The sequence below is a fragment of the Chionomys nivalis genome, chromosome 9, assembly GCF_950005125.1.
Source record: "Chionomys nivalis chromosome 9, mChiNiv1.1, whole genome shotgun sequence".
NCBI lineage: Eukaryota > Metazoa > Chordata > Mammalia > Rodentia > Cricetidae > Chionomys > Chionomys nivalis.
The window spans coordinates 72,171,545-72,198,105 of record NC_080094.1 but is presented as its reverse complement, the minus strand read 5'-3'; the positions used below and the strand labels follow the sequence as shown (position 1 = coordinate 72,198,105).

Sequence of the window (26,561 nt, the reverse complement as noted above, 5' to 3'; positions counted from 1 at the left end):
GAAGTGGGGATTGTCATATAGAATCACTTTGCCTTAGGAGCCCCGGGTTGTTAGGAAGCAATGTACACCTTCTCTGGTTTGACAAGACCTCTCTGAGCATCGTTTCAGATAGCCCAGACTACAACAGCAGCAAAGCAGAATGTATAGGAAGGTTAGGTCACATTCTGCTCTTTAGCACCTATACAAAGTCTATGACACAGTAGTTTCCTCGGTCTCACAGATTGCCTCATACCCTGTTCCTTTTCTGTGCAGATGAAACCTTTCTTCCCTGTGGGAAATTGGTAGCCTGTGTTGTATAAGAAATCTTCATAGCCAAACTACTATCTTCAGGATTCCAGCTGGACCCGCTCACCAAAGATCATCACAGTTGGGCTTGCTGTCTGTTGATGTTTCTTCTTGGAAAGGGGATGGAAGGGATCATGAAACCCTTAATTGAATATGCAGGTAATTCTGCCCTAAGTACACATGGCCTTTTGGTCTCTGGGAAAGGCTAGAGGTCACGAATATAGTTGGGGAATGATGTGGGGAAGAGGTTCTGTCTACGCAGCTACGGGGAAGCTACCATCCTTCCTGGGTGATACTGTAAGTCACCTGTCCTACTGCCCATAACCCCTCACCACTGCTCTCTCTGTAAGGAAGTTTAATAAACTCACTGGTTCTCTTGGGTGAACCTTAGTGGAATTGTAACTTGGTTTGTCATTAAGACCTTAGGAGGAAGAGTAGACACTGTTCACGTTGCTTTTCAAGGGAAAGAATTTTAGCAACATCTATATATCCAAGAACCAAGAACCATGAGCCACAGTGCTCATTAACTAACATGCTTTTCAGGTCCCTAAAGGCTCACTCCTTGATTCATATATCTTTAAAAGTCTCCATTTCAGCCCGGCGGTGGTGGTGCACGCCTTTAATCCCAGCACCTGGGAGGCAGAGGCAGGCGGATCTCTGAGTTTGAGGCCAGCCTGGTCTACAAGAGCTAGTTCCAGGACAGGCACCAAAGCTACAGAGAAACCCTGTCTCGAAAAACCAAAAAAAAAAAAAAAAAAAAAAAAAAAGTCTCCATTTCGAGGCCTAGGTTTGTAATTCAGTGATAAGATGCTTGGCCTGCCATATACCTGGTCTTCAGTTCACTCTCCAGTACCACAAAATAAAAATTTCCATTTTCAGATTATTAATTACAACACAACATGATTAATCCTACTCTAAGAGATAAAATTGAATGAAGGCTCCAGCACACTGACAGGTAATAGGTACTGTGCTATGTGGGCCAGGTCATCTGATTCCTTCACCTTCAGAGGAAAGGAAAGCATGACATACTTGATATAAATACTTTGCTCTGAAAGTCTAAATAAACTCTACATAGAAAAAAAAACTTATCAGCATCATAAAGTCTGTGACCTTCCAAAATTTATTTCAATTTTTGTTTATTTTAGTGCTCGATCTAAATGCTGAGACAATTAGAGGAGAGGCATTATCCTCAAATTTTATACAAACATAGCCTTAAAAGCATCTACATATAGACTACAGTAGACTGAGAGCTGCACTTTGAAGACTTAGTTTTAAGTTACCAAAGAAAGCATCCTTTTCTTGAGTATACTGTAATTTTATTTCTTGAAAGGTTTAACAACAGGAAAAGGGAGGGAAAGCAGGGGAGATGCAGGCTCTTAAATAAACGTCTAGCTGGTTTTATCACTGTTATCATAGTAGAGTTTTATATCTAGGTTCCCAGGCTCCTAAATTAAATGTCAAATACAATCTACACTTAAAACATGAAGCAGCGTGGCTGCCGTGGAGGAGTATGGACAGTTCCACTGCCCTCTGAAAGCACTCAGCAGAATAAATCATCAAATCTCCTGTCAGTGTGGAAAAGAGCAAGGGTGAATATAACAATGAATTGGTTTTATTAAGCCACTTAACGCTCAGTCCCTTTGCTTTCTAATAATGCTATCTGGTGACTCAAAATCATTGCGGCCTTATTTTTTGTTTTGTTTTTGCTGCTTTTTGTTTTACTTTGTTTTTCGAGACAGGGTTTCTCTGTAGCTTTGGAGCCTGTCCTAGAACTAGCTCTTGTGGACCAGGTTGGCCTCGAACTCACATAGATTTGCTTGCCTCTGCCTCCCGAGTGCTGGGATTAAAGGCGTGCGCCACCACCGCCCGGCTGCCACCTTACTTTAAAACCACTTTAAAAAGACAATGTACGTAGAAGATCCTTATGCTTTGAGGGCCCCAACAAGAAAGAGTTACAGTCAAAGGATAAAGCTGCAGGAGAAACAAGAGGGAGCAGAGGGGAAATAAAGAATCTGAGTGGCATTTACTTTAAAGCAGGGATACACCACCTGGTGTGGTCTTAAAGGAAACATAACTGCTTTTTCTTTTAATTTGACACCAGGCAGTTCTGCTAGGGAATTTGGTCCAGAACAGCACAACCAATGTTATGCAGAGCATTGTTTCTATCAGGAATACTGACATACAGCTGTAACACCCAAGGCAGCTGTATCCGTCTTGACTTGCATTAGCAGAGAGCTAGGCTGAACAAGGTCACATACTTGACAGGCAGACCCAGGCCTGCAGAATGAGCCAGCCACACCAATATATCCCAAATGTGAGAATTTAACTCAATTTATCTGCACATCATTATCACTCAAAGAGATATCAATGGCCTGTAAAACCTACAATCTGTAAGTATTACTAAGTCTGAGAAGTGCTAATTGATCCAAATATAGAAACTAGTTATTTATTAAGTGGGTAGCTCTTTTTTTTTTTCTCAGAAAAGATTGGAAAAATCTCAATTCTTTAGGGAAGTAGCTTTCCCCAGATCCACTTGTCCTCCTTTTAAAGGGATTCCTTAGGACTAGAAGGGCAAGTAGTAGCCACCACTAACAGGATGTCATACTAAGCACTTTATCTCCTATAGCCTTCCTCTCAACCTCTGAAGTATATACTATTATCCCCTATTTTATAAACAAACAAACAAACAAAAAACCCAATAATCAAAAAGTTAAGCAAAGGAGTTGCCCAAGCTTGTGCAGCTACCCATGTTAGAGTTACTCTTGGGGTAGGAGCTGCCCAGAAGCCTGGGCTCTGAATAACTATAGAACATACAGGGAGAACATGCTTCTCCCTGTCAGAGGTGAACAGCGGGTTCACCTGTCTAAAGCAAAAGAAAACACTATTCATGGCTAACACTTCAAGGGAAGGATGGAGCAAAGTAATTCAGGCAGTAATTTGTCTCCCCAAGGACTTTCTTGAGGTAAGACCCACAGGTCTTATAATTCATTCATTGAAGTGTACACTTCAGAGCTGGGCATCATGAAACGCCTTTAATCCCAGTGCTCAGGAGGTAGTGGCATGTAGACCCCTGTGAGTTCAAGGTCAGCCTAATCTACAGAGCGAGTTCCAGGACAGTCAAGGATATGCATGCAGATCTAGTCTTCAAAAAAGAAAAGGGGGTGCAGTAGTACAGTTCGGTTTTTTCATATTTAGGTTATTGGTATATCCGGAGTTGTGGAACTATTACCACCATCCATCTCTGAGTCTTTCATTACTCCTCAAAGAAAACCCATGCTTGCAAGTTGTCACCACTGCCCCTCCTCTTGGTCCTAGACAACACACCAAGTTTACTTTGTATTCCTATAAATTTATCCAATATGAGCTTTTATAACATCAGTATATATGTTATTTCATCATCTGTGAATAACTTTTTAAAAACTTATTTAAGAGATATGATATCCCTTATCTTTGTTATACCTTACCTACTTGATAAGTCTTGAACATGGTTTTGTTTCTTCATCTATGAAGTGGGAGGATTGGAGCAAGTGGTCATGACGCTTTACAACAGGGTACTATTCTGTCACCGTAAGACATATCAACCAGTAAGGATATTGATGCAATGAATTAGGTGGTTATATGACTAGGAACCCAACTCTGCATTACATTTTCCCTGTTCCAAAAAACATTAGACTACAACTGTCATATTTACCAAAATACAAACAAAAAATACTGCACAGAATCTGTTCATGCCACCAAAAACCTAGGACTTCATTAAGTGAAATTTCTATTCAACAGTAAAGGCAAATTGGCTTTCATGATTCTAGTACCCCAAACTGGGGTTCAAGGATCAAAGTTTATTCAAATGATAAAAATATATGCATTTATAAAGGTTGTTAGCAGTAAAGGTCAGAAAACAAAACTTGCATTATAGTGTATGTGTTTGTACATGTATACACACACACACACAGCCTGAAAGGCAAAGTATAGTAGTATCCTAAGTTTTAGCATCTCTCATTTAATGTCACTAACCCTGTACCTTGGATTGGTTTAACCAAACCTTAGAACACTGAATTATGTGAAATAGCTGAGATTTTAACAAAACTCCCAAACTTTATAACCCACTACGGGCAATGAAAGAATAAGTGATATTGTTTTTCTTTATTCTTTGTACTTTTCTGTTCTTTTCTAAATGTTTACAGAGAACTAATATTACTTTTAGAATAGAGGGGAAAGGGAAAAGCAAGGAGAAGAGGTCTCCTTTCGCAAGGATAAAGGGAAGGCTATAAGGAAGAAGTGAAAGAGACTTGTTTTCCCCTTTGTGCTCTCTGAATGTCTACAGAGACTAAAGGGGCCACAGCTGTTTCTGAGTGGCTCCTATGCCAGAAGCTAGAGCTGGCCTAGAAACTAGGAGTGTTTTTCCCCACGGTTGTCCTTGACCAACCAAAGGAGCTGGAGTTATGCCGCAGTCAGAGCTAGATGTTCTGGACGCTATGGCTCTTTGTTGTCTTTCCACATCATCTTTTAGAAAAGGTCTACCGATTCCGGTGCTCTGGGACTATGGCCATTTTGGCTTATTTGATCCCAATAAGGGAAAGAAAGATGTGAGGGAAAACTCAATGGAGAAGGGTCCTACTGAAAGTGGTGACAGTCTACGTGCATGTGTAGCCTATATCTGCTTGTACTCAATCCAGTGTAAGGGTCAAAAACATGGAATAAGGCAAGCCAAAAGTTAGCTAGGTTTGGGGGCACATGCCATCAGTCCAAGCACTTGGGGGACAGAGGCGGGAGAATCTCTGAGTTTGAAGCCACCCTGGTCTACCTAGCTGAGTTCCAGGACAGCTAAGAGAGAACCAGTCTCAAAAAATACTGAGATAACAGGCTAAGGCATTGCTCACAGATTAAAAATCTCCTATTTCACTAAGATGAACAGATATATAAGAAATACACATAGCCGGGCGGCGGTGGCGCACGCCTTTAATCCCAGCACTCGGGAGGCAGAAACAGGAGGATCTCTGGGAGTTCGAGACCAGCCTGGTCTACAAGAGCTAGTTCCAGGACAGGCTCCAAAACCAGAGAAACCCTGTCTCGAAAAACCAAAAAAAAAAAAAAAAAAAAGAAGAAGAAGAAATACACACGCAAACAAACAAAACAAAAACAAAAAAACCAAACAAACCATGCTTTGTGTAACATGTTCCTGAAAGTTTGGCTAGAAAAGAAATTTTTACAGTTTGAATATCAAACACATCTAGTCAGTTTCCAGCAATAATTTTTCACAAAGTCAAGGCTGTTATAAAAGCAGTCTTTATCCACAGTATAGGAGATGGCTAGCTATCTGGAGGCAGGTAACCTTTAAAACAAGCTCCACCAAAGCAATACACACATACACAGCTTCCTCCAGTCTTGTGGAACTTCTTATCCATTAATAGTTCTGTTTCTTGTTTTCAAGATCACTTCTAGCGGCTGGGATTTGATGTTTTCTATGGTTCTTCTAGCTTCAGAACTCAACCTATTCTTAGAACTATAGCACAGTCTTTAATTATTCTCCTGTCTTGATTCAACACCTCTGTTCACACTCCTTCTTGAAGCCTCTTCCTTCTTCCTGACTTTGCTATTTCTCTGTTAAAAATGAGACTTTGAAACCATCCCAGCCTCCTTTGCAGACCGTACCCACTTTCCATCTCCCTTTTCCATCCCCATTTCTTTCTTACTTCTGTCCAACTCACTTGTTTCCTAAACCTGGATTTTTGTTTGTCTGTTTCGAGACAGGGTTTCTCTGTAGCTGTGGAGCCTGTCCTGGAACTCACTTGGTAGACCAGGCTGGCCTCAAACTCATGGAATTCCACCTGTCTCTGCCTCCTGAGTGCTGGGATTAAAGGCGTGCAATCCCATTGCCTGCTAAGACCGGATTTTTATATATTTCATTTTCTTTTTCAAATTTGAAAACCATTTAGTCTTATTTTTAGATGCTTTTCTATTTGAAGAAAGCAGAAAAACAGAACGAACAAACAAAAAGCAAGGAAAATAGCCCAAAGATTAGCACAGTGGTTTTCAAAGTCTGGGACTATGTCAGCCCACATCAACTGAATCTCAAAACTCTGGGGGCGGGCCTGAAATTCTTTTTTTTCCTTTGGTTTTTCAAGACAAGGTTTCTCTGCGTAGCTCTGGCTGTCCTGAAATTTACTCTGTAGACCAGGCTTGGCTGGAATTCTTATTAGAGATCCACCTGCCTCTTTCTTTCAAGTGCTGGGATTTTAAAAGCATGTGCCACCACCGCCCAGCTTAGAACTTTTAATAAATCCTCTGGGTGATTTTTATGAACAATAAAATTTAACAATAAAATAAAAGCTGTCTAGGTAAGGTGATACCAAGTGGACTGGGCCCTCCAGCATCAATTACCAATTGAAACAATCACTCACAGACAGACTCACAGGCCAATTTGATCCAGGCAATTCCCTAATGGAGACTTGCCTCCCAGAAAACACTAGGCTATGTCAAATTAACATGTAAAGCTAACTAAAACCTGAATCTTATCAAGAGAAGTAACTAACATTCTATTTGTCAACACAAAAGAGTATCTAGAATATTCTGTATAGTGAAAAAAGCAACATGAAACATAGGCAACATATAATTTTTGCAAAATATTAAAATCCAAAAATTATCTAGAAGCTTATACACTAAACTGTTAATAGTTGTAATTAAAGGGGAATTCACTCTAGCTTTCCTTTATGAATATCTGCATCTTTTATCTATCAGCATAAATGTTTCATAATTATAGAAAAGAGTTAATATAGGCATCTTCCCTTGATCTCTAGCACAGTTAAAAGTGAACTCAGAGGCTGGAGAAATAGCTCAGCTATTAGGAGCACTGGTTGCTCTTCCAGAAGCCCTGAGTTTGATTGTCAGCACCCAGATGGCAGCTCACAAGGTATCTGTAACCCCAGTCCCTTCATGAGCACAGCATGCGTGGAGTGCTCAGACAATCATGCTGACAGAGCCCCACATATAATCAATAATAAATACATAATCCTTTAAAGTGAATTCAATTGGTAGTAGATTTTACTGTCTGGACAATCAAGCTTTGGGGTGTTTTAGGGGCTCTAAAAACAGGGCAGAGAGCCTGAACTCGTCTACCCTTCTTCCACAGGCCAATCCGAAGAGGGAATGGCAGAGTACTGCAGGATGGCAGGACAGACAGAAACTTAGGAGAACTTTTGGAAGGTAAATGACTACTAGAACATCCTTTACGAAAAGTTTATATTAAAAGTGGCCTGTTTTTCTCTCTTCTTCCTGGTATGGCTGTCACGCCATAATTAAACTCACTTCTTCTAAAGCCAGCTCCACGTACACTGAAGCAAATTCATGCAGGAGACTAAAAGGGGGCTTGCAGGTAAAAGGGTGGACAGTGTGGCACACACCTAACATCAAGTCAGGCCCTTATCTTTTAGCTTACATTAAGGCAGCAGTTCTCAACCACTAATGCTGTGACCCTTTAATACAGTTCCTCACGTTGTGGTGACCCCCCAACCATAAAATTATTTTCATTGCTACTTCATAACTGTAATTTTGCTACTGTTATGAATCATAATGTAAATATCTGATATGCAGGGTATCTGATATGTGAAAGTCACTTGAGCCCCCCTCCCCCCACCCCAGGGTTGACTCACAGATTGAAAACTGCTACATTCACTTTAGCTGGACTCTTCTCTCTGGGAAGTTTCTAAAAGAAGCACTGACTGTATTCATAAAGGAGGCCAAAGCCTGTAACAATAATCCTTTTTTACTGCTTTGCCAGTCACAAACATACAGGTATGGCAGAGACAGTTACCCATAAAAATCAAAGAAACTCCTCAAGGTATTTAGATGTTTTCAGTTACCTTTAGTATTTAGCTGGTTCAGCTTTATCAATGGGAAGAATTATTCATAGCAGGAGTCCTCCTATTCTTTTCTACTTTTCTATCTAGACGCTCACTACCGTAGAACCTTACCTATTTAAAAGAGAGGAGATACTACTAATGTCAATATTTTCAGTGTCATATGAAAATTACTGATGACTGCAGTTATTAAAGAGCCCGTTCTTGCAAATGGCTTTGCTTCATCGTGGCGTTTCAGTTTTAAAAACATGATTACAAAGCACAAAGATGAGACCTCAGGGTTTGCAGTGAGAAATGAAAACAAGAGTAAAGGCACTAGAGTCATTTGACTCTCATCTCCACAATACACTAGATTTGGAGCAATAAATCTGCTTCTTTAAGCCTCACTATCCTTAAAATAAAACAAATTAAGCTGGGATAAGGAACTACTTCACAGGGGTTTGTGATCATCAAAAAATATAGAAAGGGAAGGAGAATGAGATGTTATGTTTAATAGGGACAGAGTTTTAGTTTTTGACAATAAAAACATACCAGAGGTGGACAGTGATGATGGCTGCAGAGCACTCCAAATAAACTTAATGCCACTGAAGCACACATTTTAAATAGTTAAATTTTTGTTATATATTTTGTCATAACTATGTAAGATCCCTAGAGCAGAACCTGGCTGTCGGGTACCCCTATTAAAGGGAGAGACATAAAAATAAAAACATGTTCCTTTCCCTATTACCTGTGAGAGGCTCTAAGTTCCCAAAGAGTCATCTAGTCCCAATACTGAGTAGTGCTTCAGTCAGTGTCTCAGGAAGAAGAAGCGATCTATTAGTCATAACTCCTCCTGCACATTCGGCTCCCAGCCCACCACCTCCACCCTCACCCCACTCCAGTTTTGTGTCTCTTAGAATCTCAATCCTCCAGCTCCCCAAATCTTGCAAAGTAGCTGGGATGCTCAAATCATTTCCTAGACCAGACTCCAGATAATGAGGACAAAGGCATGCTTAGGGGCAGCTGCCTTCTGCAAGCCAGGGACTGATAAGGCATATTAGTACTATGCACCAACTGGCTGGGTGTCCCAGGACCAGAATTACGCTGATCAGTATCTCACTCAGATGCCTCTGGGTAGATATAGAGGACACAGAGGACAAAAGTCTCAAAGGTCTGGTAAGGAAAGATTAAAAATGCACTTCTCTGCAATTTAGAAAAAAAAAACAACAACAACTAAGGATTATGTGTTATAAGTCATAAAATAGAGAACGGGAAATAGATGATTTTTCTCCAGGCATATAAGAATACTTTGATGGTGAGGCTTAATTGGATCTAAACAGAAAGTACAGATAGATAATCATTAACACTTCCTGTACTCAAATCAAGGAGAATAAATGTCAAATCAAGGAGAATAACTGGGTACCAAGACCCAGTTAATTCCAAAACAATACTTACTTTAGGATCTGAGCTCTTGAACTTTAACCTTTCCACCAACTCTATCATAGCCGCCTTCAGTCCACCCGAATCTTTGCTCTAGGAGAAAAAACAGTCAAGAGTCACTAAGTAGCATATCATTGCTCTCTCACAGACAGGAGAGATTTCAGGAGAGAATGGACAGTAAAACAGAAAACAGATTCGTCATCTCATCAGATAAAAGAACTAAACAACCAAGGAGGGTGTGCTGCCCTCCCTCTTCCATCCATGGACAATGAGGATGAAATAGTAGACTGGAATGAAAATTAACCTCAATATGACTGGGTATGGTAGCACTTCCCTTTAATCCCAGTACTCAGGAGGAAGAGAATGAAGGATCTCTGTGAGTTTGAAACCAGCCAGGCTAAAAAAGGAGGAAGGAAGACGAGAGACAGGGGTAGAAAAGGAGGGGGAAAGAGAGAGAAAATTAAATAAACACAATTGGTAGAGGATGACTTCACTGCCTCATCTCAGACTCCAATGTGCCTGCCTTCAAGACCCTGCAAAAGAGAGTTCTATCTTGCAGACTACTGAGTTTTATTTTGGAGATTTATGTATTACAGATGTACGCAATATTATATGTACCTACAAAAATAAAGCATCTCAGGCTTAAATTCAAACGAAATTACCATACACTAATTAAGAACACAAGTTTTTTGACAGACATGGTTTTGAAGTTGTTTGGCACCAATTAGTTAACTAACCTAGAACAAATTATTGAATTTCTCAAAATCATCTGATGGAGGAGGGTCATCGTCTATGTGTTACTCTCATTAGTTAATAAAGAAACTGCCTTGGCTTTTTGATAGGGCAGGATTTAGATAGGTGAAGTAGACAGAACAGAATGCTGGGAGAAAGAAAGCATAGTTGGTCAGACGCCATGGAGCCAGCCACCAGGTCAGACATACTGAATCTTTCCTGGTAAGCCACCACTGGTGTAGCACCATCTGGTGCTACACAGATTATTAGAAATGGGTTAAGCAAGATGTGAGAATTAGCCAGTAAGAGACTGAAACTAATGGGCCAGGCAGTGTTTAAATGAATACAGTTTGTGTGCTGTTATTTCCAGGGCTAAGCTAGCCGTGCGGGAGCCAGGTGAGATGAAAAGTAGGCCTGCCCGCGGCTCATCACTACAACCATCTCTCTTGACTACAAAATGGGGATGTTTGGATGGAAGCATCACTCCAGGCCCTGGCTCCCATATATTCAAAGAGTCTGGAATGTTCAGATGGAAGCTGCACCCCAAGTCCCCTCCCGTGGAGCGCCTGAGTTCAGACTCCATGGCCAAACAATGACCCTGCCCTAGAGATGCACAAGACCTCTCCACAGGGTATTTAAACTGTCCCCCAGAGAACATGTGGTTTTCTGGTCTTGCTTTCCCGTCTCCTCTCTGTGGGGCTGGAAAGTCATCTTAGAGCATCTGTATCCCTTAAACCTGGGCTTTTTCTAATTCAGTTTGATTTGATCTGATTTGGATTACTGCATGGGTGGAGAGGCTTATTTGGGTCAGAAACTTTTCAGTAATATAAAGGGTAATATGAAACTTAATTAAAATGTTTGCAGAAGTATTAGCAGTGTGCACAGCACACAGTAAGTGTTCTAAAATCTAAAGTTTTAGTCTACGGCCATACCACCCTTGAACACGCCTCATCTCATCTGATCTTGGAAACTCAGCAGGGTGGGGCCTGGTTAGTACTTAGATAGGAGACCGCCTGGGAATACAGGGTGCTGTAGGCTTTAAAAAAAAAAATCTTAAGTTTTAGAGTAGCTATAATAGAAAAGTAAGACCATTTTTAATACATTTTACTTAATTCAGTATGTCTAAAATATTAGCAACATATAATTTGATATGAGGTTTTACCTATTAGTCTGGCCCTTTCTTCTCTTGGGAATCCTTTCTTTCACAATAAATTAACTCTTCTAACAGATACACACACACACACATACACACACAGGCTGAAGGTGGGGGAAAAGAGAGAGAAGAGAGAAGAGAGAAGAGAGGAGAGAGAGAGAGAGAGAGAGAGAGAGAGAGAGAGAGACAGACTTATAGTTCCCACCCACCCCCAATTAGGTCTTTGAAATCTAGTTCTTTGTTCTTATTCATACAGCCCAATTCAGCCCAGACTAGGCACATTTCATGTTATATGTGGCTAGTGACCACTGTAGAGATGAGCACAGAATGTAGACTCTTACTTCCTGGTTTCAAATGGCAACTCAATAACCACCTGTGTGGTAGTAGGCAAGTCATCTTACCTTCTGCATTTCTATTTCTGTCTATAAAGCTAGCCATTATAGTACATATTACATACAGCTGAGAAAGATAACTGTGTTCATGTATGCCAGGATAGTTAGAAGAGGACCTAGCACTGAATTAAAAAAATGAAACATGCATTTAATTATTATTTTTGTCTGTTTTCTTCAAGATGTTTTGAGTTCCTTAAAGGCTGGAACGATCTTTTAATGTCTGTATCTCCTACACCCTGCATCAAGAAGGTGGTACTTTACCAGGGCCAGAATAATGGCTCAGCAGGTAAAGGCACTGTCACCCCAGTGGTTTCAAGCCCTATTACTTGAGCTCGCTTCCTTGAACCCACACAAAGGTGGAAGGAGAGAACTGGTTCTACAAATTTCTTCTCTGACCTTCACACACGCACACACATGCATGCCTACAAATATTCCCTCTCTCTAAAAAATTTTAAGACATATAAGGTAGTGTTCAAAACAAACAGAGGTGTAAAATGTCCATTGAATGAATAAGCAAATCTTAAGAAACACTCATTATAATCCAGGCATAAAGCAAGATCTTAAGTCACAAGAACTAATTTATTTCCTTATCTCAGAAACTCTATGCGATAGGACAGGACCACTTATTATACCAGTAAGAAAATAAGCATAAATACAACAATTGTCATTTTACGGGAGAAAAGACACGTAAGAAGTACAAAAATAAACAAATACTACAAAAGTCACTTACTCAAAATCAGCCTCAAGATCAATCAAGACAGTCTCCAAATCTACAAAGCCAATTCAATCCCTCCCAAACAGGAAATACTTTGTAAGACGCAGGTCTCTTAGATAGGATTTCTATCGCTGTGAAGAGAGGTCATGATCATGGCAATTCTTATAAAGGAAACCATTTAATTAAGGCAACAATTTACAGTTTCAGAAGTTTAGTCCAGCCGGGCGGTGGTGGTGCACGCCTTTAATCCCAGCACTCCGGAGGCAGAGGCAGGCGGATCTCTGTGAGTTCGAGGCCAGCCTGGTCTACAAGAGCTAGTTCCAGGACAGGCTCCAAAGCCACAGAGAAACCTTGTCTCGAAAAACCAAAAAAAAAAAAAAAAAAAAAAAAAAAGAAACTTCAAAATCCACTCCCACAGTGACACACTTCCTCCAATAAGGCCATACCCACTCCAACAAAGTCACACCCCCTAATAGTGCCACTCCCTGTGAGCCTATAGAGGCCAATTACATTCAAACCACCAGACTCCATTCCATAAATTAAAATATACTAAAGGCTGTCTTCTCCCACTAAGCTTCCTCCCTTCCTAAGACTACAAGAAAAAGGTATCATATAGCCATGCCCAGCATCTGCTTTAGATGTGCTCTCTGAACACAACTCAGATCACATTTCCATTCTAGCTGTGGCTCTAAAGTTTAGTCACTTCTTTTTTTTTTTTTAAGTGGTGGCTTATAATTCTCCAGTTTCTAAGAAGTCCTTTAAGCCTTTAATGTCTATGGTCTCACACCTAACAGCTGGGAGCAGAAATCATACCAGAGAGGATGAAACTTTAAGTACATAAAAAAGGGTTAAGTTGCCAGACACAATCCTGCTTTTTACAAGATGATCAGACAAAAAAACCTATCTGGTGACATCATTCCTCTAACCTATTCTCATTGGCCCAACAAGCAGGTTTTGGCCCTAGAAATCTCTCCCCTACCCCCAAACACTGACACTGACACACACACACACACACACACACACACACCCCTCAGCTGTTAGCACCCATTCTAAGCTATTCTGTAAGAGCCCTGATGGATTATAACTTTCCCCCTGGCTGCAGAAAACAGAAAGGAATGCACTAAACTGTGTCTTAAAAGCCTTCAGAAAAAGAAGAATGAAGAAGGAATCCCTAAGCAGCAGACTCTGCAGACAGCTGTGCCTTGCTAGTATAAAGAGATGAGGAAACCCTTTGCCTTTTCCTAAAAATGCATTTCGCCAGTGGAATTCTTCCTCCTGTTCACAAACCATCAAAAGCATTACCTACCCAGGGGGAAACACAGAACAGCACCCAAGAGTTTCCCTTCAGGAAATCGCACAGTCTACCTCTCCAGCAACTCAGTTATCCTCAAACATTAATTGGGCTTTATATTGAGTCTGCTATGTTCAAAATATGTTCTGCTACTTCAAAATGAGTATGAAGAAAATCTTCCTTAATAGTACCACCACCACCAAAACTGAAAAAAAGAAAGTTTCTTTAGATCTGTCTCTGACAAGTTTTAGAATTGGAAAAAAACAAAAAACAAAAAACAAAAAAACCCACAAAGGGAAGATCCTGGTGCAAGTTCACCCCACACAACCTCTGTATTCTCCACCCCAGTCCTTCCCTACACTCTAGGAAGCCTTATGCACAGGTGTTCAATGGAGTAAGCAAGCTCCACAAACACCTTCTCAAACAGTCCCTCTGGCTGCACCTGCGACCTAGGGATCAGTACATAGCACGTGTAGAATTCATTGGCAAGATCTATCTTCATACAGACAGGCTCTATAGGCCCTGGTACCAGGCTCAAGACATTCTGACAGTTCTTGGAAAGCAGTGTGTATTCTCAAAACCACTGTACATGCACTTTTCTAGGAAAAGCAATAGTGACTCTCTTAGATTCCAAAAGAAAAGGTTTAACTCTCTTAATGTAACATGCCTTGTACAAAGAAAGGAGGCCCAGGTACAACTAGATGCCACTAGTTGCTATGTGAGCTTGGGAAAGTAATTTAGCATCTGGGATTCCATATTTCTATCTTTAAACAGAGAAGATGAATAGATCAGATGCTACAAGTGTGAAGCATGTAGTCTACAGAGCTGCTTCCTTTTGCATTTAGTGTTGTCCTACATTATCACAGTAGCATTTAAAATTAGCCACAAATGTTTACAAATCACGAGAACAACCAGGTAAGATAGTGGTCTAGAAGCTAGCTCCCTACGGCACTAAAACCAGAGTTAGAATAAAAAAAAGAAATGAACAAAAAAACAAACATCCCCCTCAGTGCCCCCCTACTCTATTTCAAAAAGAGAGGAAGAACCTCAAAATTACAAACTTAGTGATAGAACAGCTGGAAAGTGCTGAGAAAATAAGTGGAGCCAAACACAACCCCAACCTCAAAACAAAGTTCCCTGTGGGATGAGGGGAAGCAGAGCCTCACTGAAGTGGCCAGCAAGGCTGATAAAATGAGACCAGAAGACCCAGCCACAGGACAAACCCACAGCTCTCACAGAGCTTTGGTGAGACAGTGACTCCTCTGGCAGCCAGTCAGCAATGGAGAGCAATCTCCGTAACACTGGGAAGCAATGTGAGGCACCATCTAGAGGGGTAAAGATATTGTTTAAAACTGAGCTACCCTGGCGGCTTGAGAAAAGGAAACAGTTCCAAATCAAAGAGTAAATTCAACTAGCAAAGCCTAGGGTGAGAGAATTAAGCAGAGGCATTCAGGGGCAGGCCTCTCCCTGGGAAAAGAAGTCCTGCTTCCCAGCAGCCTTCAACTAAGTAATTCTGAGGTCTGGTATTCCTGAGACTGAAGTTAGCAGGCAGATCGAACCTCTACAGCCACCAACCTGCTATTTATTGGAGAGGCAAGAACTCTGAAGTACCAAGGGACTACTTGGCATCTACAGTGGGGTGGTTAATGCTTTCTAGGTTTTCAAAGTACAGAGACAGGTCTTCATGTACAAATCTCAATGCTGCTTTTGCTTCCCCTCCCAACACACTTGGGAGACATGCATCCCCAAATCTATCCCATATAGAACATTAGCCACCCTAGAGGACAGAGTCTGCGGAATCTCTAGAAGGAAGAAGATTCCAGTCTCACAGACTACAAAGCTAACTGTGGCTAGCAGAAGCCTTTGATATACAATAGGAAGCTACTAAAGCGAAGACAGACTCAACTCTTGTACTGTTCAGGCTCAGCACCAGCGTAAATCATTTAACAAACAAAAACGTATCACAAATAATTAAAAAACCCTGAGACAGATGCTGGGGTTCAAGCTGAAGATCAGAAAAACAGGACTTGGTGAGTAGATAACTCCACTTCCAGAAGCCATAAAGGTATTAAATGAAAATTCCAGTTACAGGAGTGTGCCGTTTTCCTGAGTTATTGGCCAGGGAAGCCAATACGGGCTATTGGTCATCGCTGTTGGTTTCTCCCCACAACTATTAAGACCACATTACTGAAGATACCACAGACTTTGGTTGCGGGATATAGAGAAATCAAGTGGGAGCTGAGCTGAAAGTTTCCTCCATGCTGACTAGCTTTCATAGTGCCAGAAGGTTCCATGCAGGATGTTATCAGTAAAATATCATTAACAGTGTAGATCCTCAGCTGTGGGTCCTGTGAAGTTCCAGGCAGTTGTGTGCACACTGGTGCAACAGTGGCATAATTTTTATAGGGGTAACCAACCCCTCTCTGTTTGGACTTCATCCACAGGAGGAAATGCATGTTTGGTACTGTAGTGTGGCTAAAAGGCCACAAGCCAAGGAGGTCATGGATCCAAATGGGGAAGCTATAGTATCAGCATCATCATTTTGCTAAATGGACACCATGTGCCCATCAACTTGCTTTATAAATATTTATGCTTTTGCTTGCTCATAGGCTAGTGCTACTGTCGGCTTTGGTCAGAGAAGCTTCTTTTTTCAGCAGGCAACAGTTACTACAGGGATGCATAACTAGTCAAAGTCCTAAAAATAAATGATTGTCGAATGCTCAGCTCTCATGAGACATCTCTATCATTTCCTCCAAGGTTCACAGAACATTCTGGAAGAGGAGACTAGAAGAATGTAAGCCTGGAAGAATTGATGAAGTTTTGTGAAATGCAGTCTGGCCCATCAACATTCCATTGTGGAGGGGGAACAGGTTTACTAAGCCTTACCGCTCCCTAAGGACCAGCAGCAGTTAATGGTGACATCAAGACATTTCCTTCAGAGAAGTGGCCTCTGAAGTTGCCCATGTTCTTAGAAAAAACATGCTCCTGTACATAAAAAGTAGTGTATATACCGATGGAATTTCATTCAGCCCTAATGAAAAATGAAATCATATTTGCAAAAAAATTAATGGAACTGGAAATTATTATATTAATCATAACAACCTAGAGCCAAATAGAAAATGTATGTTTTCTTATAAGTGGGTCCTAGAATTTAATTTTTCTATAAGTTTATGTAGGGGATGTATAGATCATGAAACTAGAACCATGCGTGAAAAGGGAGATGTGAAGGGGAAACAGGGTAGATGCGGTATGAAAATGGAATGGAGGTTACTGGGAGAAGGGAAGAGACCAGCGGAAAAAAGAAAGGGGATAAAGAAGGGGAATTGAGGAAAAGAATCAACAAACACAAAGTATATGGGAAAATGCCACAATGAAACCCATTATTTTACATGCTATTTTAAAAATGAAACATTTTTGTTAACAAGAAATGAAATGAAAAATTAACATCACCACCCCATACATAAAAATCTTTACCACCTTCTGCATTTTATTTAATTCCAACTAGAAACCTAAACCATGCTGGGAGTTTAGTTTCTCAGATTCAAAATTATTCTTGGATCTGAAATCCATTACCATGTGTTTTTTATTGTTACTATTATTTTTAAAGATTTTATTTTTAATTTATATGTCTCTGTGTACGTGTTTATGTATGCCACATGGGGGCAGGTGCCACAGAGGCTAGAAGGAGGTATTAGATCCCCTAGATGTGGAGTTATAGGTGGATGTGAGCCACTCAACACTGGGAACTGAACTCTAGTCCTCTAAAAGAGCAGAAAGCATTCATAACAGCCGAGCCATCTCTCTAGCCCCTCAGCTGTTCTAAAACTAACTCTAACATGTCTGTTAAACCTATACATTCTTCACCATCTTCTACCCCAACACTGGGCAAGGAGCAATACTAGCCCTCTTGTTATCTTATAGTCTGTTCTCCATGAAGAAATTGAGTTAGTTTTGTTTTCTTTAGTTAGACTGGGTTTTTGCTTGTTTGTTTTGCTCTTGTTTTTAAGACAGGATGTCACCATGTTGTGAGTTGATTACCATCCTCCTGCCTCAAGCTCCCATGTAGATTAAAGCTGTACACTAACATGCAAGCTGAGTAAAGTCTTAAGAACATAAAACAGATCATTCATTCCCTTGCTTAAACAGAACTAGGTCACTCAGAAGAAAATCCAAAATCTTTATAATGGCCTACTTGGTAACTTGATCTTTTTACTCCTCACCACCTCCCCAAGCCTGCCTGCCCTATTTCTTATACTCCAGCCATTCACTTAACTGCCTCAGCAAGTCTGTTTCATCTTATGGCCATTCCCTCCACCTGAACTACCATGCCCCAGATGCTCCCATGACTGGCTATAGATATAACGACGGTGTCAGAGTAGTATCAGAGCTACCCATCCCAACACACCAATTTAAGAGACAAGTGAAAGTAAATAGAGAAAGATTTATTCAATGTAGCCACACTAGAAACAGGAACAAAACTAAGGGTTTATTGGTACCAAAACTGTCTTCTAGGTATTGACATGAATTTTAGATTGAACTAAGCAATCCCAGCTACGGGTGGTCCTGCCCATTATTAATTTTTTCAGCTCAGGTCCTACATGTAGTCTAGTAAGTTGTTAAACCAGCAATCTGGTAAGAGCTGAGGGTGCAGCCTGGCCTTTATGAACACTAGTCTTCATTTGCAAGATGCTCTGTCCAAGGTTTTGCTCGTCTCAAAAGTCAAGCTGACTTAAGAGGAAAGGGTTCTCTCTCTCCTTCAACCACAGCACAGAACAAAGGCAGGCCCCAGGTTTGCATCCTGCTTTTGGATGCCTGTGGGCCTCAGTGAGGACTCAATACTGTTTAGCAAAAGAGGTTTCTAGGTTTCTGTTTCAAGGCCTCTTGAATTCCAGGTCCTCTTCAGAGCCTTCTATAGCCTTCCTCTCCTTACATCCTACCTATTCTCTATCTCCCTTTCCAGTGTTTGTTCTTAAAATTGTGCATTATTTAAAATAAAGCCTATAGCCGGGCGGTGGTGGCGCACGCCTTTAATCCCAGCACTCGGGAGGCAGAGGCAGGCGGATCTCTGGGAGTTCGAGACCAGCCTGGTCTACAAGAGCTAGTTCCAGGACAGGCTCCAAAACCATAGAGAAACCCTGTCTCGAAAAACCAAAAAATAAAATAAAATAAAATAAAATAAAATAAAGCCTATGACTTAACTTTGCTTAATATAATTTGTTCATAGAATGTAAGTTCAATGACATCAGAGACTTAGAATTATTTGTTAGGTTCCTTACAGCCAAAAACACTCCACATGGAAATTATTTTTTTCTAGATTTTTTTTAAAGTATAAAAGTTACCATTCAATATAAATATTTCTATCAGTTGCCTGTTTTTCAAACATTGTTGAGATATAGTCCCAGTTCTGGTTTATTCATTTTCATGGCAATTTATATTTAATTATGATCATCCCATAATTTCTTTGTGCTATCTTCTGTAAAGGGCTTTTAGTTTCAGCACCTAGTAGGAAGTAAACCACACACAGTGCAAATCTGACTTGCTCAGGTGCATAAGAAGCTCTCTAGAGCTGATGGCTTTACATTCTGCTTAGGTACTCCCTAAAAAAAACTGGAAAACTGTGCTTCCTCCTACATTTTTAAATTGTCAGCTAACTGGGTATGCATGGTGGCACATACTTATAACCTCAGCACTTGGAACCTTGAGTCAGGAGGACTGCTACAAGTTTGATGCCAGTTTGAGCTACATATTGAGTACCAGACCAGCAAGTACTACACAAAAGACCTTGTTTTAAAAAATCAAAAATCAAAGAATGAAGAAATAAACATAAAATTGACAGCTAAAATATCTTGGCATAAATTTTCCACTGGAAAATTAAAGAATTTCAATAAATATGTGTTGAATGAAGAAGTGAAAAGAAAAAACCTAAGGCCATTAATTAAATTCGAATAACAAATACAGCTCACTAATTTACCTCATAAAACTGTGGGGAGAGATAAGTGGCAAGCATGTATGAAGTTAGCAGTACAGATGGCTGCACACAGGAAGTGCTCCACACATTCTGTTGCCATTGTGATTGTTACTAACTGAATGCAGTGACAACTCGGGATCAGATAAACTAAAAAACTGCTGCACAGAAAGAACAACAAACTATTCTGTAGAATAGGAGGTCTTTCAGGAGGATGAGAAAAGTAGTTTGAAAGTATTTTTTTATGCATGAAGTACATCCCAGCGGACAGCAGTCAACAAATGGTTCTGTGAAATGTAAAAAGCACAGTAAGAGAAGAGTAACTGAGAATATACAGAGAACAAAAAGGAAGAATATGCATTCTGGTGGCAGAGCTGAAGTGAAATTCTTCTTTTTCTTACTACTGTGAACTGAAGTTCCCAGAAGAAAAAAAAAAAGTAGCCAACAACAATGAAAACACCCAAATCCGTTAAATATTCTACAAGGCTGATGGACTCATTACAACTCCTGTGATTGTGGAAAGCTGGGATGTTGCTTGTTGAAAGCCGTATTTGTTTGTGCTATCTTTAACCCCTCCCCCTCAAATAGCTATTTATTGCCCAATTCTGTATTACAACTAGCATCCTTGTAAGTATCAGGCAAGATCTTTTTAGGAAACAAACTTTAATTTCTACAAACTCAAAGGCTAAGAATATTATCAAATCGTATCTGCAGGAACCTCCCACTTTGCTGTAACCTGTACACCTGATGCTCCCACCAATGGATTTTAAAGACACTTTTATCAATAGTTTTCTTTGTTCTGTTACTAGAAACACTTCATGAGCCTGTTGCTATCTTGAAGTAAAGTGTTTAAGTACCCTGAATTTGTGCTCCTGGGAAATGGTCACTCATACTTGGCTCTGGAATAAGCTCTTATTTTCTCTGTATTAAAATTGTAATTCTGCATTGACAGTGAGTGATCTGGCAAAATTCAACCTCTTTAAACATCTTTTCCCTCATTTATAAAATGAGAATCAGGGTAACAAAGCTTGCTAGAGTGAGGATCAAGTGTAAAACCATGAAATGTATTCAAATTTCTCAATAATGGCAGTTATTACTTTTTCCTTTAGAAGAGTCTCAAAATTTAGCAAATGTTAGTCTCTTTTAATTTTACATCTCCAGACAAAGGTCAGCATTTTTACTCTCTACGATTACTGAGTCAGAATCTACAATTCAACACAACTTATACCCTGCCAGGGTTCATAAAGACTCAAAGTCCTGGAAGAAGAATGGGAATATCTATAGAAGCTTCTCTCCATAACTATCTACTAGAGTAACTGAGGCTATTCTCCTCTTAGAAAGTAAAGAATAAATTGTTCCCATCACCCCTTGACTCCTGTAAAAACTTCCCACAGTTACAGAGTATAGAACAGAATCTGAAGAGGACAACAGCCAAAATATACCTAGCAGCTGTGTTTTGGGGAGCTAATGCATAATCTAACAGCAGAACACTAAAATATATAGGAACCTCTTCTCTGAAGACAAGTTTTCAGAGCTTACCAACTCAGCCGATTAGAGCAGGCAGAAAGAACAGAAGGAGAGGGGGCTAAACAGTTTCCACCAAAGAAAACTTGGTGTCCAGAACAGCTCGTGCTGCCAGACTAACTTGTCTGGACTTGGACTGAGTAAAGACAGCATCAGAGCTTTCTATGGTAATGTGAGCCATCGGTTTCTGAGAGCTTAGAAGATCATGCACACTGTCTTAGGCCCTATGTATGAATTTATTTTTTCTCTTTACCATAGCCCCAAGGAGGGGGACAATTATGTCCATGTTAAGAAACCAAGACTCAGCCAGGCAGTGGTGGTACACACCTTTAATCCCAGCACTCAGGGAGGCAGGCAGATCTCTGGAAGTTCAAGGTCAGCCTTGTCAACAAAACAAGTTCCAGGACAGAGATACACAGAGAAACCCTATCTTAAAAAAAAAAAAAAAAAAAGAAAGAAAGAAAGAAAGAAAGAAAGAAAGAAAGAAAGAAAAGAAAAGAAAAAAAGAGAAAGAAAAGAAACCAAGACTCAGAGAAGCTAACTGAATTTCCCACCATGACTGCTAGAACTGCAAGGATAATGAGGCAGAGACTTCAACATTCTTCCTTGATAACAAAACCTTTTAGTTTGTCAGACATGATTATTTCCCAGTCTCCCTTGCAATTAGATAAACTATGGGATTGAGTTCTGCCCCATGAAACCTAAGCAGGAATTCATGCTTCTGGAAAGAAACATTAAAATAGAGGGGTGTGACTTTCATTTCTATCTGTTATCTTAGAAGTTAGGAGTGCTGGCTAGACTTCAATGGCCATCTCAGTTTGTAACAAAGATAGCAGAGAAGAGCTGGCAAGAGCCAAGATAAAACTTCATGCTTCCTCCAATCTTAGACTCCTACATCCAGACGTCACTTACACAGGGAAGAAATAGGCATCTATCTTATATGAACTGCTGCCAGCTTAGGATTCCAAGTTACTCCATCACAGGTATAATTGAACTTAGTTCCAATATAAACACTGATATACACTACAGTACAATGTCTTTATCACTTCTTTAGTGACGCCTTGCTATTAGATAAAATTATTATACTTCATATCATACATTTATCAAGTATTTCATGTGTGTTAATTATCCAACAAGCCCTGTAGAAGGTGCTGGGAACACAGTGAAGACTAACATATACTACTAGACTTATGAGAGGTAATAACACAAAGGAAATAGTCCTAACACTGACATAATAACCAATATTTTGGGTTAGAATAAACGAATACCGATTGTTGCTATGGCAACATAGAGAGCATTTATCTAACACCATACCTACCTATTAATTCCTTCCCATCTTTCAAAGCATGCCTCAACTACCATTTTCTCCAGTAAACCATTGTGGTACCATGCCTCTGGCTAAAATCACTCTTTCACTAAACTCACACTGCAGATCACACTGTTTGTAACTCTCCTCTACTTTATAAGTTCTCTTGGCCAAAAGGCCAAGAAGCAACTATTCACACCTCTCCTCTAAATACTCAAACCCACAAAAAAAAAAAGCAAATCCATATTTTTTTTTAAAAAAGTCAGTTTTATTTTCCCCTGATACTATGTTGTCTTGCCCTCTATTATAATGACTGTCTGTCTGTCTGTCTCCCTCTGTGGACCTGCCTCCCCTGAGCCAGGCTTTTGTATTTCTCATCTCCACTCCACATTTCACAACTAAAGCTCTGATCTTGTCTTTCCTCTGCCTTCTCCTCAGGTCCCTGAGTACCTGAGCTCATTGCCACACCCAACAGTTCAGCCCCAGATTATAGATACTGAAGTAGCCGACGGAAAGAAGTGCGTGAAAGGAAGCTGCCATCTCAGACTGAACAAGAGAGTAACTCTCAAGTTGAGACTGAAGTGGAACTTGAGGGTGAGTCTGTCTAGATGTCAAGCCATCCTCTTTCCCTTCAGCTTTCTTATGTCCTAATACTTGCGGATTTCCTGGGACTCCGTGCTCCATACTATTATTACTATATTAGAAAAGGAAGAAAAACCATGAGACAGAAGATATCTGAAATAGAGATAATAAAAAACAATATGTATAGACACGTGTATATGTGTACATACATAAGTTAGTGAGAAAAAAGATAGATAACCAAATACTGAGTTTGCTCTTTTGATCTGATTACACATCACAAAAGAGGAAATACAAAAGATACACAGAAACCAAAAGGACTGCAATTAAAACCACAATATGACATCATTCATTACATAGTCACCACACTGGGAAAAATGAAAAGTACTGTTAATATCAAGTGGTGGTGAAGACTCAGGGCAACAGGAAATGTCTTCATGACTATGCCAACTACAACCACCACTTGGGAAACAGATGGTAACACTGGGTACTGTTTCCACTTAAATACAGAAAAATGGGAATCAGGAAGCATGACCAGGAATGCTTACACCTGCAGTACTTTTTGAGAAGATGTGTCATTTTGTTTTTGAGACAGGATTTTTCCAAACTCACTATAGACTTGAGATTAACACTGAACTCTGGTCCTCTTGCATTCACCTCTGGAATGCTAGAATTACAGACATATGCCACCAAGTTACACCTGCATCAGTTGTAACAGCAAGAAATTCAAGAACCTGGAAACAAGTCAAATGTTCATTTATACAGTAACTTGTGGCAGATCCATAAAATGGAGTTCAATACAACAATGAAAAATAAATCGCAGCCAGTGAATGGATGAATCTCACAAATACCTTTTAAAAAGTAATACTGCACTACAATTACATAAAAACCATAATGTCAAGTTCAAGTTTAGAAATGCACACAAATGCTGTAACACATAAAGATAAGTAAGAAAAGCATTGGCCCAAGTCAGGAAAATGGTTAGCAAAAGAAGACACAGGAAAGAGGTATGAAGATGCCAACATTAGTAATAATGTTCTATTTCTGATCTGGGTGATGGTCTCTCAAGTATCTGCTTTGTAGTTATTTATTAGACTGCATATTTTGTACACTTTGGAATGTGTATTTTACATTAAAAACAGGCATAAGGGAAACATCAATATGGAGTATTTTCACTATTAAAATATTAGTTATTCTGAGACGGGTGGTTGTAAGACTGCTTAGGGAAACCACAGTCCTAATATGACATTTACCAATCTCACTACTTAATGAACACGACACACAGAAAGACTGTTCTTACTGGTTCTAGTCATCCACTGTATCCAGAAAGGCAACCCAAGTGCAATCAACAAATAGTTACTAAAAGTCTACTGCTGACCAAAAATATGTCGAAGATAACACATCAAAGTCTAGACAGTGGACATGAAAACCTCCGTCCCTGGACCAATACAACCTTCCAGCTACACACCTTCCTACTAAGGCTGAAAAAAAACGAAGAGCCTAGGGCAACTAACTCAAGGCACACACCAAATCATCGTCTAGTTCACCACTTTCAGAGGCTTCTCACAAGAACCGGCTACTTGGTTTTGCCAAAAACCATGGTTTCTCATGTTTTCGGGTGGGCGGAGTTGCCATAGCAAGAGCACTAAGTCAAAACATTGACCCTAACAATGGTGATGATGTGAAAAATGGCCTAAGTGGCGTCAAAATTCGCACGGAACCAAGGAACGCTCAATCTGGGATCCAGGGAGAAGAGATTTGCAAACTTTCAGAAATTATACCCAAGATTTTCTATGTGCTTGTATTTTCTCGGATGAGAATCGACACCTTGACAATTTCAACCAAAATGATAGAATTGGCACTGCTCCCAACAAGGTGACTCGTTTGTTTGTTTGTTTTTGTTTTGGAGAGACATGAAAATGAATGTGGTCACGGCTAGCTATCTGAGGTGGAACTGGGGGTCCTGGTCCCCTGAGACGTATGTTCTGAACGCCCGATACTCACTCTCAGTTCTTCGAAGGCCTCATCGAGTGTGGACAGCTGGTGGCCCCGGTGAGCCCCAATGACAGGACACAGGACACAGATGAGCTGCCTGTCTTCCTGGCAATAGGTGCTCAAATCCAGCCCATGGTCCGGACACTTCCTCTTGGCCACTCTCTCCGCTTCCATCTCTATTTCGGGGTCAAATTCGCTTTCTGCCTCAGTTTCTCCCTCTGCCTCGGACTCTCCTTCTTGGTTGTCTTCCTCCGCCTCGCTTTCCTGCTCATCCTCCATCTCTTCCTCGCTGTCTTCTTCTTCCTCACTCTCCTCCTCGCTCTCATCCTCACTGTCTTCCTCCGTCTCGCTCTCCTCTTCCGACTCACTGTCCTCCTCCAACTCGCTCTCTTCTTCCCCCACCTCGCTCTCTACCTCTCCCTCGGGCTCCCCTTTGGCCTCGACGTCTTCGGGGGCCTCGTCGTCCTCGCGGGCAGGCGGGGTCCAAGCCTGGGCGCCATGGACGTACTCGGCCAGGCGGTGGCTGAGGAACTTCTGGCGGTGCGCGTCGGCGTGGCGGCGGCAGTAGCAGAAGCCGCAGTCGCGGCACACCTCCTCGGCCCCGGGAGCCTCGTCGGGCTCGCACTCGTCACACGTGCCATCGGGAGGCAGCTCCTCGCAGGCCGCGCCCACTCCGGAGGCCATGTGGCTGCAGGGCCGCGGCCGAGGCCTAGCGGCTGACGTGCTCTCCGCCTGCACCGCGCGGGGCCACCGCACGCACGCCCGCCTGCTCCCCGGGGACCGCCCGCCCGCCCCGCTGGGCCGCGCCGCGTCTGCACCGCTGAGGCCTTGGGCCCGGCCAGCCGACAGCGCTGGGCCTGCCGCCCACTCGGCCTCTCTCCGCTGCGCGCCGCGCTGCGCCTCGTCCCTCACGCGCCACTTCCGGCTCGGCTGCCCGCGCCCCGTCGGCCCCCGCGCCCGCCGCGCAGCTCAGCCTCCGTGGCCAGACAAGATCGCGGCCGCCGCGGGCCCGCGCCGCCCCGGTTCCACTTGCCCCTCACCGTCAGCGGCCTCCTTTCACTTCCTGAGTCACTTAAAGCGGCAAGAGCCTTTTTCTGCGTTTTCCCGCGGGGCTGAGCATCCCCCCGGAAGGAGAAGCTCCAGCGCAGGTTCTCCCTCACTGAGCAGAAGGCGATGGGCCCCGCCTTCCCCACGCCCTCCCTGGAGGTGTCAACCTGACCGAAAACCACTAGCCTGAGGTCCCTGAGGATTTAGTCACTGGAGTGTCAATCTGTCCCCGCCCCATTACAGTCCTAGGATTCTTCAAGGGACCAAGGCCCGAGGCTCTTTATCAGCCCGAACCCGCCCTCCTG

At 41.5% G+C, this 26,561-nt stretch overlaps 1 protein-coding gene and 1 pseudogene across 1 annotated transcript in view; one reads left to right on the top strand and one right to left on the bottom strand.

Annotated features, from left to right (window-relative positions):
* The window catches only part of Trim44 (tripartite motif containing 44), a 105,837-nt gene extending 79,478 nt beyond the window's left edge, over window positions 1-26,359 (bottom strand). The window contains exons 1-2 of the mRNA XM_057780999.1: window positions 25,219-26,359; window positions 9,573-9,650 (exon numbers count right to left, since the gene is read on the bottom strand). Of these exons, the coding sequence (XP_057636982.1) occupies window positions 9,573-9,650; window positions 25,219-25,893 (753 nt within the window). The 5' untranslated portion in view covers window positions 25,894-26,359. The remainder of the gene's footprint in view (window positions 1-9,572; window positions 9,651-25,218) is intronic.
* On the top strand, window positions 11,208-11,327 carry LOC130882158 (5S ribosomal RNA; annotated as a pseudogene).
* Window positions 26,360-26,561: the final 202 nt, after the last annotated feature.